The sequence below is a fragment of the Misgurnus anguillicaudatus genome, chromosome 1 (assembly GCF_027580225.2).
Source record: "Misgurnus anguillicaudatus chromosome 1, ASM2758022v2, whole genome shotgun sequence".
Classification (NCBI taxonomy): domain Eukaryota; kingdom Metazoa; phylum Chordata; class Actinopteri; order Cypriniformes; family Cobitidae; genus Misgurnus; species Misgurnus anguillicaudatus.
Window position 1 is genome coordinate 13,184,524 of NC_073337.2, and position 16,154 is coordinate 13,200,677.

The following is a 16,154-nucleotide window of genomic DNA, read 5'->3' on the forward strand; positions in this document are numbered from 1 at the left end:
TTACCCCAACACAAAAATGTCACTCTCATTTTATTCTAAATCTGTATGATATGTAAAATTGTTTTATGAAACAGCTGTTTGCAACTACACACATTTTGTTTTCATACAATAATTTATAGTGATTATGTTTGTAAGGTCTAAAACGTAAACAAAAAGTTAAAATAATGAAATTGGTACAATATGTGTCCATTGTTAACTTTTTTAAAACTATATGACAGCTTTGTGTGAGAAACACATCTTTAACACATTAACACTTAATTGACAGACATTGTCTAAACACAAACCAAAATATAAAGTATTATTCATTGGCAAAATCTTTGAAAAAGATCTCATCTTGATTACGATTAAATTTTGGTCTGTTTCTTATGCATCGGCACACATATACACAAGAGGAATGGACTTATTTTATGAGGTTTTTATATGATGACATTTATGGATGATCAGTTACTTGAACTTGAAACATAGAGAATAGAGCATCTGCTGATGAAAGAAACCGGGAGGCTCATTTATTTTGGAGGATTTGCTGATGGTTCAATTGACAAGCCAAGGTATGATGAATCTGGTTGTGTAATGCTAATGAAGACTCTTGTGTGTTTGCTACGCCAAAAACAACAAGTGAATTTTATCTTAAATCATTACCATACATGGAAATAACAACACAGTGAGAAGAGGAAGAGAAGATCAGATTGGGATCTCCAAACAGCAGCAATATAATTATGAAACAAACACTCAACCATATATGAAAACAAAGGAAACTAGACACACTGCTATATATATATATATGACACGTCAATGGTTTTACAATTAATACAGCTTACTACAGCTTAAAGTCAACATGAAAGTTGTTCCTTGTTATTGAAATGTTTCTCTTTCATGTAAGCCATGTGGGCTGATGGGTAATGTTAAGCAATAGCTAAACAGCTATTTTTGCACTGCTTTATGCAACTGATGTGACTTACACTGCAATATTTTTAACAAAATAATTCAAAGTCGGTTAACATAAATGAAATAAAGATTATGCCAATAATACAGAATAATGACATGTCTGGAAATAAGCATTATGCCTCCCACACAAAAACTCTCTTAAAACATGTGTGCCACACACATCCTAAAAAGTGAAGCCAAACATTTTGATGCCCACCAGGTGGCTGGCTGCAGTAAAGGTAAAAAGCCCTGTCCTCTCATGTAAACTTATGGAAAATCTTATTTGAAGTGTGATTTCTAAGATAGTTCTTATTATTGTAGTTATTTCTTATAACACTGGTGTACTTTAAAGTGCTATTTTTACTAATAAGTTTGGTTTTAAGATGCTATTAAAAATTCTAGGCAATGTTGGCTGACTCGCTGTCATGCACATATAAAGAAATAATAATAGCAATTACAAAACTGGGGAGGGAGGCATTTGTAACTCACTGCAGGACTTCCAATCAAATCAAAGAAGGCAGGAGTTTCTTAAAGGGGACATTTCACAAGAGTTTTTAAGATGTCAAATAAACCTTTGGTGTCCCCAGAGTACCTATGTAAAGTTTAAGCTCAAAATACCATATAGATAACTTATTTTAGCATGTTAAAATTGCCATTTAAATGCAAATTAGTTGATATCTGCACTAAATGGTAGTGCCGTGGTTGGATAGTGCAGATTAAGGGGCGGTATCCCCTTTTGACATAACAAGGGAAGCCAAATGTCAATTAGGCCTACCTATTATTTTACATGCTGGCAGAGAATGGTTTACCAAAACTAAGTCACTGGGTTGTTCTTTTTCAAATTTTTTAGGTTGATTATAGCACTTAAACATGAAAAAAGTCAGATTTTCATGATATGTCCCCTTTAAGACAAACACGAATGCAAGCCAATCAAATTACAGAGCCGAGCAGGAATTCCCACCAATCAGATGAAAGAAGTGAATTTTTTCTCTGTCTCTTTGAGACAGAGATTTATTGAGTACATTTCCTTTGTTCAATTTTGTACTTAATATAATTTTGATTTTGGATCCAAAAACAGTACATCCATAAACAGACCTGTGTCCCCACCCACTTATGTTGGCAAAGTCTGTTCACACCTTTGGATATGTCATGTTGCGTTGGCAAACAGTTAAAATGTGTTACTTTATACTAAATCTGACTTTATTTAAAGTTTAAGTAGCATTTATGTTTTGTTTTGTACGCTATGGTGTGTTGAAAGCAGGGTGTGGTGGGCCACTCTGGGTGAGAAAGTCCAGGGCCAATTTTATCCCATCTGCCCATGGCATGACACCATGATTTGTGTGTCTGTGATTGGGTCAAACTGAAATATGGGTGGGACTTTGATACGGTGTCTCCACTTTACAATCACTACCCAGACTCTGGCTCCGAAGGACATCATTTGAGCAAGATGTCAGCAGCCATTTTTGGGAGATTTTGGCTTCATTTTGTACAATGGAAGTCTATGGAGACACGTCATCCATCTTTATTCAATCTATTGGTAAGTATTTTGGAAAAGCAGTTCATCTTTGGATCTGGCTGTAATCGAAAAACGCAATGCCCATTTTTTAAGATCATACAAATCCAGAAAATCAAGTCCCATTCTACTTATTAAAAAAGTGTGTAACATGAAAGTAAAATAAGTCATGAATGTATTTTCATGTTGACTTTAAATGTTATGTAGATAACAGATCAGAAATGGCTGGATTAAGTGCAGTTAACATTTACCAGAGCTAATTCAGTGTTGATTTATATGCAGATATATGACAGCAACTACAAGCAAAACAAAACTAAATAAATCTATAGATAAGTTGTATCATTCAACTGGAAAAGAGAAGACCAACCAGACAGACATTCAGGTTAAAGTGTTTTGTGCCAACGATGTGCATCTCGACCGATGTTTCAAGTGTCACTTGGCTTGCGAGAAAGTTCACACAAGAGTAGTATTCAAACGGCAGAAATAGTTTGATAGTGCTGAAGGTGTGTCTTTTGGGTGTTTTTTTTATATACTGTAGTAGTGACTACTGTTCAAGGTACAGAGATCATGTTATATTATCTGAGTCACATGATGACAGTGGTGCAATATTCTGCCATCATTTGATAAACTTGTAAAACATACAGTGCCTCCATAGATGGTTGCTGGGATCAAATGGCCTCTTCAGCAGGGCCTTACGCCTTCCAGGTTGCTACATAAAGTTCAAGCACAAGCTTTAAAATGTCTCAGTCTTTTTTCAGGTTCTTTCTGAAATTCCTGAGCGTGGAAACAATAGCCGTTACAAAGAGCGTTCACTGGCTGTGACCCTTTGAGCCACCATACGTTGCCAGAAACTGAAGGCCCTTTCAGATGACTTGGGTCAGAGTTGGGACAGGACTGCTCAATGCAAATATCGAACGTCGCACATAGTGTCACAGAAAGGTGACTTTATGTGGTTGTTAGGTAGCAAGAAGTTGGTGTTCATAGTAAAGCAAAAAGGGTGAAAGGAAACGAAAGAGGTAACGTGTATTTCCAAGTCCAAGTTTTGGCAACCGCCATTACACATTCCCCCCCGAAAAAAGAAAAAAATAGTTCTCAATGACACCACCCATAATGATATGTTATGCAAATTGCCTAGTAATTTTTGTTTGCACACAAGGACAAACTTGGGCAAAGTATATTTTTACTTTGCTTTATAGCGTTTAAAGCAATGGGGGATGTTGACGCAAGTCACGTGAAAGGCCCTTATTATTTTTCAATTTACATACATATATAAGTTAAAAGGAATAAGACATTTTCATAGACAGGTGATAAGGAAGTAACTCACATTTCACAGGAATACAACATTGGCCACACAAGAAATGTTTTTAAACTAATCGTACATCCTAATGTCTTCTACAAATGTGTACCTATAGGGAATCTAAATGATCGCTGTTATAAGCAGAAATGCTTGCTCTAGCCCTAAGCGTTCAACAGTGCAAAAGTCCATGGTGGAGGGTGTCCTCATTTTGGCACGTATACAATTTTTTCAATCAAATGCATACAGTACACACGCACACATTAAATAGACGCATCAGTAATATAATTAAAGCCAAAAGGGTGATATTACAGACCAGCTCCCACACAAAAGCAGTTATCAGCGAAATTGAAATTGAAAGTGAAATGTTGTGAGATATCACATTTTTGTTTTGTGAAATAATTTTTGTCTATAACAAAATGCACCAGAGAAATCCTTTCCAGGACAAGTACTCAACAATATAACCTCAGAGTGTTCAGAAAGACAGAATCCGTTATATAAATTTGTTAAAACTATGTAACGTTTCAAAATACACAGCAATAATGAAATCTTATTGGTTGTTTCGCATATCTGCAAAGTCAATTAAGTACATACCATATATTAATACCTTTCGCATTTATGTCTGATACCCTAAATATATGCATATAGTTGGCATTTTTCATTATATTTCTTTCATGTATATACATATATAGATAAATATGGTCAAAAGTGCACCTACAGTGTGTTCAGTTCTTAAAACTGTCGTTTTTAACTTTACATTAGGCTACGAGAGCCACTTGGGGTTCTCTGCAGTGCAAGGCGGGGATCTGGTGGTATGTATTGATGAGGGTGGTTATATGGGGGTGGTGGTGGAGGTAGGGGGGGCTGTGAACCGTCTATTCCCCCCTGGTTGCTTCCCCCGTCAGGAGAACGCACCGGCGTGGAGACCGCAGACTGGACAAGCTGGTGATGAGTGGGGCTCTGGCTGAGGAACGCCTCCATGCGACCGTGACCGCCCTTGTCCAAGACGATGACCTTGACGATTTGCTGGCACTGGATGAGCGTGTCGGGTCGTATCTCGGCCAGGGCCACAGGCTGGTGGGAGTGCGAGGGTGTGGAGCTGGCACATTGCAACGGAGGCTCCCTCTGGTGGTCGAGAAGGGCGGCCCTCTCAGGGCTCTGCGGCACCGCGTTGAGCTGGTACGTTTGAAGCCTGTTGTGAATTGACACCTAGTTTAGAAAACAGTCAGAGATAGCATCATATGTTATAAGACTGTCCTCCTTCTACCGCCGTCAGCCCTCCGGTGAACACACATCACAATAGACATGCGCAAGGTGTGGACGTGGCACAAGGGGTTTGTTTGGTGTCTTACGGGTCGGGGGAGAGTGAAGGGGTTTGGGGACGGTGTGTTTGTGTCTCTAAGGTGTGTGGTGGTGGTTATGAAGAGGACACTGAGGGCCCTTGTGTCTCCCTTGGAACCACTGTTGCATTTTAGGAAGAGAGAATGTAGGTTCAGGGAGGAAGGGAGGTGGCAAAAAAGGAATAACAGGGAGTTAAACGTAAAGGAATGGGGTAGTTGAACATCTACAGACGACACACATGCCATCCCTATTACTAACGCTCATACTTAGGGTTATAAGTTTGAACAACACTAAGTATTTAACTTTGTCATAGCTTGTAACTGAGCTATGGACATAGATGATAACTAAAATTATGTGGGTTGTTAAGAATGTGTTATTACAATTATTAGGAATCTAATTTATGACTTTCAAGTGAAATAATTCCACTGATTATGTCGTTAAAGGTTGGTTCTACTTTCACAGAGATTTAGGGTGCATCTCATTTCTCTGTCTTACCCCTTACCCCTACCCCTCAGTTTTGCGCGTTCATGTGAGATGAAGTGCCGTCTCAATTCTCAGTTTGATCAAGGGCTAGGGCCAAGGCGTAGGGATACATAGCCTTTGAGAAAAAGTGTGATAAGGACCACACTTGAAAGAGAGGGGTAAATGTTAACGTAGGAATTTCTCAGGAGAGCCGGCATCAAGATTTTTCATGGCTGAACGTAGAACTGTCAAGAAGGCGCACAAATGAAAGTAACGTTATTTTCAACAGTTTAATTGATATTTTAATTGACATATAAATGTTCAAGCGGTTTTAATTGTAATGTTTTTGTTTTGAATCGCTAGTTAAGCCGGTAGCTAGCAGCTAAGATATGCGCTATTTGTTGAGCTCAGCTCAGGCAATCGATACCACAACCTGAGACAACAGTATATTCTTTGTTTATGTCAACGCTTGTCTGTTGATGTAGCAGCCAGTTAGCGGCAAGGGAAGGTGACGCAAACGGTAATCGAGTGGTGTCTCATTTTTTAGAGGAACGATCTGTCTTACCCCTTCCCCATCACTCGGTTTTGAGGGGCAAGGGGAAGACGAAGACAAAGGGGAAGGGGTAAGACAGAGAAATGAGATTGGCCCTCAGGCTATCTTGACTTGGACAATAAGAAATCACCAAGAAGCTATCTTCTAACGTTCATGCTGACCATCACATTTTGTTTATACAAAACTTTTCCTTGACTGGCACTCCAAATTACCGTACCAAACAACACTAGCTTACGCCTTCTGGCCTCCTATCGGGACACATCTCAGAAGTTTAACAGCCTCTGGGACTGATGACTTCGCTGAGTAATTGAACTGAAGTTCACAGTTTAAAAGTGAGTTCATCCACCTTGATCTTATGATAGATGAAGGTTCTCAAGGGCTTGCCCGAGGGCTAAAGCAAGACCAACATCCTCTTCTGAATCAATCTCCCTGGCTGTCTGAGATCTAGAGCACAGAATGACTGACAGTGCACCACTATGTCTAAGAGCGGAGTGGATAAGGCAATTTCAGTTAAAAGAGGACAAAAATGGCTGGTGACAGCAGAAGGTTCCAGTAATTATGTGGCTCTCTGTGAATGTTGGGAAGAGTAGGGATGCTCTTGGGACCGACCCTGAAATCACTTTAAACTACACGGACAGAAAAAAGATACAAAAGCTGTCACTAGGACAGTACTCTTTAAAAAGGTCCTAATGTGTACCATTTAGGTACCAATATGTACCTTTGAGGTACCAATATGTATCTTTAAGGTACAAGTATGTTCCTTTGATGTTCTAATATGCACTGTTTCGGTACTAATATGTACTTTTTGAAAGGGTACCACCCCAGTGACAAGCTTTTGTACCTTTCTTTCTGAGAGTGTACTGAGGGATCAAGAAGAATGTGAACAGCATACCAGAATATATTGCGTCAAACTTGTCAATCTTTGGTCGCTGCATCACGTCTTACAGTTTTTTAGTGTCAAGCTTTTAAAGGAACAGTATGTAAGAAATGTATATCAATTAATCATAAAATGGCCCTGATATGTCACTAGACATTAAGAAATAATTTTTATTTCAAATACTTATATCACTGACAACAGTGGTATGGCCAGGATATTGTCATTTAAAAAGTGGAGTTGCAGCCCTCAACTGATGTTTATGTTGTCATTTTGTGTATTGGCCACCAGTTGTGTGATTGCAGTACCAGTTTAAGCCACAAGTTTTGTGATTGCAATACCAGTTTTGGCCACAATCCTACATATTGTTTCTTTAAGATTGTGTGGAATAAAATGCTTTATTTGTGTGTAGACCCTAATCCCAATGTTGAACGTTGTTGCTGCCCTGGACTGAAAGTGAGATGTAAAGTTAAGGGTATGTCCACCTCAGCTCTTCATCTCCCTTTAGGCTTACATGAGAACATAGATATGTACACTAGATGTCGCCTTGGCTACAGCAGTTCATTGGACCGAATGCGTCAACTAGAGCCGCCATCTTAAAACAGGGGAACCCCACATCAGCGTCATTGTAGGCAATGGTGTAACAGAAATAAAATCACCATAAATCGTCATGAATGTGATTTTCTTGGTTTTCTTTTGGTTCGTTTCAACAGTCAGACATGTATTTAGCATCTAGTCCAGGAAAAAATAAAAGTTTTGATTTTATGAAAACTTACTTTTTCTAACTGTAATGCATAGTGCTGGTAGCCCTAACATCCAAATTCGAAGTACAGGCGGAGATAGCAGCTTTACCTAGCTACTTCCTATGACAAGACCCCTGTTCTAAGATGGCGGCGATTTTGACGCATGATCGGAGCCCCAAGGCGACATCTAGTGTATATATCTATGACATGAGTCAATCACTGCCCTACATATCACCAAGAACATGTTTTCAAGTGTATTAAGCAGATATTGCTGATGCTTGACTTGACTTTTATTAGTTTTATTATTAGTGTTTGGGCACCTTGTGCACTCTTTTCCTGTGCTTTCTCTCTCTCTCTCTCTCTCTCTCTCTCTCTCTCTCTCTCTCTCTCTCTCTCTATCTATCTCTCTCTCCTGCAGGAGATGGCTGGCAATTTTACTGACCCCTCTGCTGCGTACAATGTGTTCTGACAGTCCTGCGGCCTTCAGGGGTTTGTGGGGTGCTGACATTTACATGTGGCCTGATGAAGGTGAGGGTTTGCAGTGCCAGACAGGAAGTTTCTGCCACTCTGATTATGTACAGGCTAATGGCAATCCACTAATGTGTTACATCTAATAGTAGCAGAAATGGAAACATGCCTGCCATGGAAGATATGCAAACAGTATGCCAAAGGCTGGGGAATTTAAAAGTACCGGTTATTATTAAAATAAAATGTAAATGTAAAATGTAAATGTATTACATTTCATACATACAGCCTACAGTTTGTGTAAATCAGTCAAGAATATGCCCTGATAATTTATTACATTACTGCAAATTCAAAAGAATAGAGTATGTTTCAAATAATTAAGTTAATTAAAATAATCATTACTGTAATGTAAAATATGTACATCTCATAGACATACATTATACTAGTAGGCTGTATTTTCTAACTTAACTTTGATCTACTGTATTCCAGAAATGTTGTGCTAAAAATATATATTGTATCACATTAATAAAAGCCTTATGGAAAGTATGGTAATTTGGCAAAAGTCTCCAAAACTCCATCTGTTTGAGACCAGCAGTGATCGATTAAAGCAAAGCTTCCCCCTGAAATTTAATTAACAAAGGTATTCTTGATGCATTTCATTATTTTTGCAAAAAAATGCAATGTACTTAGAGCCGACCCAGGCTCTGTTGGTGCCCTAGGCAAGTCGCCCTGTTTTGATGTGTTTGACTCATGCAGCCCTGTGCAGACCGATCCGAGTATGACATCAAAGTAACACGAGAGCCAAGATCAGACTGCTAATGCAGGGTTTACAGCAGACGTGGTAGACGCGGCAAGCGCGAGTGATTTACATGTTAAGTCAATGCAAAGACGCGATTAGGCATCCTGCGGTGCGGAATGCGCGGAGCAGATGGAAACTTCTGCGAGTTGAAAAATCGGAATTTCGGCGGATTTCCGCGCCGTGTTAACCAATCAGCTACCTTGCTGTAGTAGTGACGTGATTACAGGAAGCAAGCAGAATCGCAGAAGCCCCTCATGACGCAAATTTTTGCGTGAATGTCTCGAATGACTAGAATTGAATGAAGCGAGTGAACTCAAATGTTCAAGCGTCCAACTACGTGCGAATAGCGTGTTTTTGCCGCCTCTATCGCGCCTTGTGGGAATGCACCATTAGTGTGATTTGTAATATATACACTGTTCACAAAAGGGTGCACGTCCTACAAAAAAAAAACTTTCATGAGGTGCTCTTTAGTCATACTGCACCCTAAAGGGCGATTTATAGTCGTGCGTAAGTTCCGTTGCCTGTGCGTAGCTCTGCGTAGCCTGACGTGAACCTCGTAAAAATTTTAACAGCGCGGACCGCAAGCGTTGTAATTGGTCCACCAGAACCCCTCCCGTCAGGTAAAAAAAACTGCGTATAGGTATTTCCGTTTGCGATGGTAAAAACAAAAATGAGCAATGTTGAGGAGTGATTTAACTCAAACTGCAACAAAAGTCACTGTTTATTTACTTCCATCATTGCTGGTCTTCTTAAATCATACACAACAAGTTGCTGTTTCTTCTTCATTTGTGGGTTAACTTGCCAAGCTGCTTCTTCTCTGACGGTCGCGCTGCAACTGTAGTTACACACGTGGATACTGCCAACCAGCGGTCTGCGTGTGTGTTTGCACGTCAAGGCGGAGGACGTCACAAAAGTATAAATGAAAACCGACCCAGAACCTACACCGTCGCGGCTACGCCGTACGCACAACTATAACGAGCCCTTAAGCAACCGCCTATCTTGCCTATGCCACGGGCCGGCCCTGAAAATATATCACAACTATTGTGTTCTTCATTCAGTAATGCAATCTGCATTAATTTAACTTTATATAAATATAGGATCCTATTTATAGTGCCTATACATTGCTTGGTGATAGAGATAAAGTATGTTTTTGTACGGCTTATGGGATTAGGATTTTTGCCCAAAGCAGCCCTTTGTTTTAATTTATTAGTGTAGTTTTGGTTTATTCAATTGCTTCAAGTGTATAAAATGTGAAAAACACCTAAACTATTTAAAGTGAGAAAATTTAAGTAAAAAAGTCACATTTTAGGAGTTACATATTGAAGTAATTTTTTAAGTTCCTCTAATTTATACTTTTTACACACACAAACACACACGCATATATATAAAACTCATAATAAATCAGCGTAATGTTATTGCTCATACTGTTGGTTTGATGACACGTGTCTCAATGAATTGAGTTTGTTAATTATTTAAACACAAGATAAATGGTACATTCATTCGCATTCATGTAACTCTATAATATGTTTCATCTTTCCTCACCGTCTTACGCAATGGCAAATTTGACTAAAACGCTTACTAACACTGTGGGAGCACTACTTAGGTTTTTAATATGTTGTAATAAGATCATATCCAGGGGGTGTTTGAAGATATGACTAATTATTAATGAAAGCCGCCATGTCTCACAAAAACAAGTGTGTCTGTATGAACAAAAAAAATCTGTTTTGTCCTTGAGTTCCCACACATGCTGTAATGTCATGATGCTAATTGAATAGCCCTCTGGTTAATGTATTTCTGGCTGGGCTTTGTTTGCTTTTAATATACCCACAGAGAGGTGATGGTGCTATATCACATTAATGTTGGAGTTAACTGGGGCTTGTTCGCTTGGTTGCCACACTGGAAACATTTAACTGTAAGGGGGGATTGTGCCAAGCAACAAATTCGCCCACTGGTATTAGGTACTATGCAGAAACTAGCTTGCAAGCCGAATCTGAGTGCCAGGTAGAGGATGATGTAAAGTATGGAGACAATGGCAGTCTGCATATGTTAAACGGCATCACTTCATATCTATGAGGCAGGCGACTTAAATGTGTGCTCATATACACTATGCATCTGATTCTATGCTATGTCGAAAACGCCTTGGTGTACACGTCCCCTAACCATTTTTTTTAACAAAAAGTTATGGATTATAGATTTAAGTACGACAACTCTTCAGTGACTTTACCCTTTAAATGTTTTAGGATGGATTCAGAGTCTTTTAACTTATTGCCTTCATTTAAAGGACAAGTTCAGTATTTTGCACTTGAAGTCCTGTTTTCAGATTGTTTATGATGAAATAGAACGGTTTTGACTGAAATTTGGACATATGATGCTGGCCCGAGAATTTCCGGGTGTTTGTTGTATCACCTCCCCCCTCCACAACAGCTGCATAGGTGCACCGGAACAATCCTTCTTAAAATCTCGTCTACAAAGACGCGAAACTCACCGAGCGGACAGAGGTGTTCGCACAAAAATTGCTGCAAAAGATGCTTTCCAACAGGTCTTTTAGCATTCGTTGTAAACTTGTGGACCTATTTTTCCAAACGCCTCACACCCGTATATTCTTCCGTTGAGAGCTTGAATAATAGACACTCCAGCCCAGTTAGTGGCGATAATCCGCCTTTGCCAATTGCAAGAATACAAACAACGTTCCCGGCGGCGGAGCAATACCGTACCTCACAGCACATCTGATACAGGTCAATGGAGTTGGACAAAAACTACAATAAAACCTGTTGGAGGGCATCTTTTGCGGCGATTTTTGTGTGAGCATATCAGGGAACACCCCTGACCACTCTGTGAGTTTCACGTCTTTGTAAATGAAAGTTCAATGCATTTTAGGATTGTTCCAGTGCACCTATACAGCAACTGTAGAGGTGGGGGGCGACACAACAAACACCCGAAAATTCTCGGGCCAGCATCATGTGTCCAAATTTCAGTCAAGGCCGTTCTATTTCATCGTGAACGGTCTGAAAACAGGGCTTTAAGTGTAAAATACCGAACTTGTCCTTAAAAATATATATTTACTTTAATTTTATAAACGAGTAATAGCGTTACTCGTTTTGCTTGCATATACTTTATTCTTGAGTTCAAGCTTAGTCACTTGTTTGTGAGTGATTTCAGGGTGGGTGTGTGTTATATTTTGACAGTAACATTTGGGTCAGGCTAGTTCACAAGATCTTTTTATACACTGGGTTCAATTTAACATCCATACTGAGCTCAAAATCAGATGCAGTCATTTTTTCTCTGCCTTTCTCAGTTATATTTTCCCAGCACCTCAAATCAGTTTGTAATCTTGTCTCCATTCAAATACTCCAATCTACGTCTTCAGTCTATACTGTCTTTCTGAGCACTACCAACAATGAACAAGACCTTACAAAAAGTGAACACTCTGTTCGGTAAAGAAAAGTGTTATATTCAGCTCGTCTAATAACATAAACAATATGTCTGTGTCTAACTTTTTCTTTCATCTGGATATACAAGCACAAATGAGTCACTATTCTCCAAAACATGTTGAAATTCTCCTCCAAAGTGTATTGTTTATTTTCATTTTATTTATTTTTTTAAATAAATGGGTAAAATGCACAGATGAGTCTGAACTTCAGGGGCCTGCTGTTTACTTTGGTTTGGTGGCAGTCTCATCAGGAATGATTTAGGGTGAAATGGTTCAGGGCACTGCACTAAAATGTGTGCAATCTCTTTGGCAGGAATATATGGCCGTTATGTTCTCCTAATGTTCCCTAACGTTGCGTTTTGTTGGCTGTGTTTGACAGACATTTCTAGGGGTCTGGGACTTACCTCACTGAGCTCTTACCTCTACTGCATTGTGTCCACTCTGTGATGTGTTCATGTCTTGTTGGCCTAACCAAAAACATAAAAATGTAATTACAATGTTTTGGAAAAAACTAAAATCAGCATGCATTAAAATTAAAATGTATTTTTTTGCAGTTGCTATTGATTTTCAGTAGGTACGTTTACATGCAACCAAATAATCGTTTGTAATCGTATTGATGGCTCAAAGCCTTTATTTAAACACCTTAATCAATACGATTGAGGACGATCGGGTGCAAATTTGGATTGTATTGGGGGGGGGTGTACCCTGATCTGTGATCCGTTCAGCGAGAAAAAAGTATGCATGTAAATACGTGAATCGTAGTATTTTCTAAATCGGATGCAAAACTACCTTGAACACAAATGTTCTGCATGTGCACAAGTTCACGTCTTATATTAAACTCTTATATCACACGATTCTTGTCACAGAAACACGCAATAGCAAGGCAAAAGCCTCACGCATTATTAAGGTAACGTTAATGGGGTCACACGCTGTACACGCGATGTACTAAATTCTGCAGTGTTTGTGTACTTTTAAAACATTAGGCTACTTAAAGTAATAAAATAGCGTTGGACCTTTTCAAAAAGTGTGTTTTTATTACCTATATCTGAAAACTTCTTAAGAACAACTTTCTCCAACTCAGCTTAAGGGGGTCGCACAGGACACGCAGCTCAGCGCCGCGCAGCGGCGTTCTAAAAAAATTCGAACACATTGCTTTCTATGAGTATATGCACACCGCCGCTGACAGGTGGCGCCTGTCCACGCCGCCCAGCTACGACTCAGGAAGTTGCTTAAATCCCTGTCGCGCCACAGAGCGCCACTCACATAGTTTAACATTAAATAACATCATATTTGTCCCAAATCATTAACGATTAACACTGGCTGCTAACATATATTTTGCATTTTGAAGTAGACGCTATCTGACGAAGCTCGCGCTATTTAATGTGCACTTCCGGTTTACTATACCTCCGAGTTGTCCTACACTGTAAAAAAAATTCCGTAGAAATTTCAATGTTATTACAGCTGGGTTGCTGGTAATTTACCGTAGATTTAAATTTATGTTATTTACTGGCAAGAGTTTGTTCAAAGTTAAATAAATTTGAAATATTAGCAAGTCTTTATCTTTACAGAATAAAACTATACAATAACAGCCTCATGCAAAGCATTCTGGGAACCAGAAATCATCATCAACCTTTTTCTGTTTTTTGCTTCAGATTTTGTTTCCCAGAATGTTTTGCTTGATGCTGTTTTTTTTTTAGTTTTACTCTATAAAGAGAAAGACTTGTAAATGTTTAATGTTCATTTAACTTTGAACAAAATGTTGCCAGTAAAAATCATAAATTTAAATCTACAGTAAGTTACCGGCAACCCAGCTGCAATTTCTACGGAATTTTTTTACAGTGTAGACGCGACTCGACGCTGCGCAACACTAAGCTGCAAGGCTGGTGTGCGACCCCCTTTAGACTTTAATCCAGAGATAAAGCGTTAACTCGACGAGAGATGCTGTGTGCAGCGTAGGGTTGCCAAGTCTTCTGATTTTATCGAGATTAGGCAATTTAAACTGTTTCCACCAGTTGTTTTTTTTTCTGCGGGTTAAAGATTATATGATTTCGTTGCTTAGTTATTAAAGAGTAACTAAACCCTAAACCAACCCTTTTTAATTAATGATCTGTAAGAATGGGGCTTCTAGTAGGGATTTTAGTAAGTTTTTTGACATTTGGATATAAAGTGTTTCAATACTACAAATATTTGGGGTAAAAACGTCTGAGTGCTGCCCTCTTCAGGTTGAACGGTGGCTACTGCAGTTGAATTTTCTTATTGGATGTTGGGTCCAAAAAATACCTTGTGACGTAAGCAGGTTCAAGCTCACCACGCCCTTGTTACGATCTCACCACACACTTGGTACGAGGTTAGTTCGTCCCCTCTATCTCCGTTGGGATCTGCCCACTTTTCTTGCATTTTTCAAATATTGCCAGTGGGTGGAGTCAAGCTCTGACCAGGGATTTAGTTACGCTTTAATATTTGGGCTGTGGACAGTCATTGGGATGATTTTAGGCTAGTTTTGAATGTCCATTCGGATGGTTTTGATACGCGAATGTGGCAACCCTGGCTGTGCGCTTGCGCAGACTTTCGGTTCGGATTCTATATAATGTACATCTAAGCGAACATTTAAATCAGATCGCAATGTTTAGGGTGCATGTAAACTGTATCGTCGTAACCTTCAATCGTATTAAATTCAGTCAGATTGACAAAATTTTGTGCATGTAAACATAGCCACTGCGAAAAATGAGCAGCCAGGACATTCTTCACCATTACACAAAAAAGTCGCGACTCAAGTTTGTAATATCATGCGGGTGAGTAAATCATTTTTATGTGAACAGCTTCTTTGAGCAGACTAAAATTTGAATATTTATGTGTGTGAAGTATTGTACCTAAAGGAGAACTTTGTCTTCCTCTCAATTCAAGCTGTGTCCCGTTATTCTTGATGGAGTGTGTTTTGGCTCCCTGCTGCTTTTCCAACTCCCCTACACACACATACACACAGAGAATGTTGTAAGTGCAAAAATACACTCTACACACACTGACAAACAGACTCAAGCTCATAAAGACAAAAAGCCACATGTTCACAATCTTATAAACCTCCAGTTGTCCATCGCTGAACAGCAGAGGTCCAAATCACCACATTTACACCCAGGGATTGATTATAATTGCCTGTCATTTATAATCAGGCAACAAAAGATTCTTTTCCGAGAGAATTGTAAAAAGGCTCTGGGCCTGCAGTCGGACTCGTTTAATGGAAATATGCCTTCTGGTTTAATGAAGCCATCTGAAAGAACCTGAAATCTGTTACTGCACAAAGAATGGCTGACAACCAATTATCTGGTTACTAAAACTGAGCCTGCTACCATATTAAAGCCACTTATTGCGGCAGTAGATTATAGGATGAAAAAATAAGTCTTTGTGTCTTTAATTAAAGACTTGGAGCAGGGATGCAGTTTGGCAACATGTCAATTGACAACATGTAAAATTTTAGGTTAGGTTAAAAATCCAAAGCAATCTTTATATGCATGCAGGTTTCATGCATTCTTGAAAAAAAACTCTCTAATTTAATGAATTTTATATTGCAATGTGCCACAAACAACGTGATCTCATGAGAATAAATATTAAAATCGCGGGCATTGGCGTTTCTTACTCATATTAATGACATGTTTTCAGTCATATTTTCTGACTTATTTAAGACAGTTTACCCATTTGTCTAATGAAATGATTATGATATTCAGAGAATTTCACAATATTGAAAATTTTTAAACTTTTAAG

General features: G+C 39.0%; 1 protein-coding gene across 4 annotated transcripts in view; it reads right to left on the reverse strand.

Moving 5' to 3' along the window:
• Positions 1 to 478: 478 nt before the first annotated feature.
• The window catches only part of iqsec3a (IQ motif and Sec7 domain ArfGEF 3a), a 187,109-nt gene continuing 171,433 nt past the window's right edge, over positions 479 to 16,154 (reverse strand). For 2 of the 4 annotated variants that reach the window (XM_073866681.1, XM_073866700.1), the window contains 3 exons: positions 15,269 to 15,361; positions 12,819 to 12,865; positions 479 to 4,940 (listed from right to left, as the gene is read on the reverse strand). In XM_073866681.1, coding sequence (XP_073722782.1) covers positions 4,485 to 4,940; positions 12,819 to 12,865; positions 15,269 to 15,361 — 596 coding nt within the window. In that variant the 3' untranslated portion in view covers positions 479 to 4,484. Of the gene's footprint in view, positions 4,941 to 12,802; positions 12,866 to 15,268; positions 15,362 to 16,154 lie in introns of all 4 variants that reach the window. The other 2 variants (XM_073866689.1, XM_073866692.1) reach the window with 2 other exon arrangements.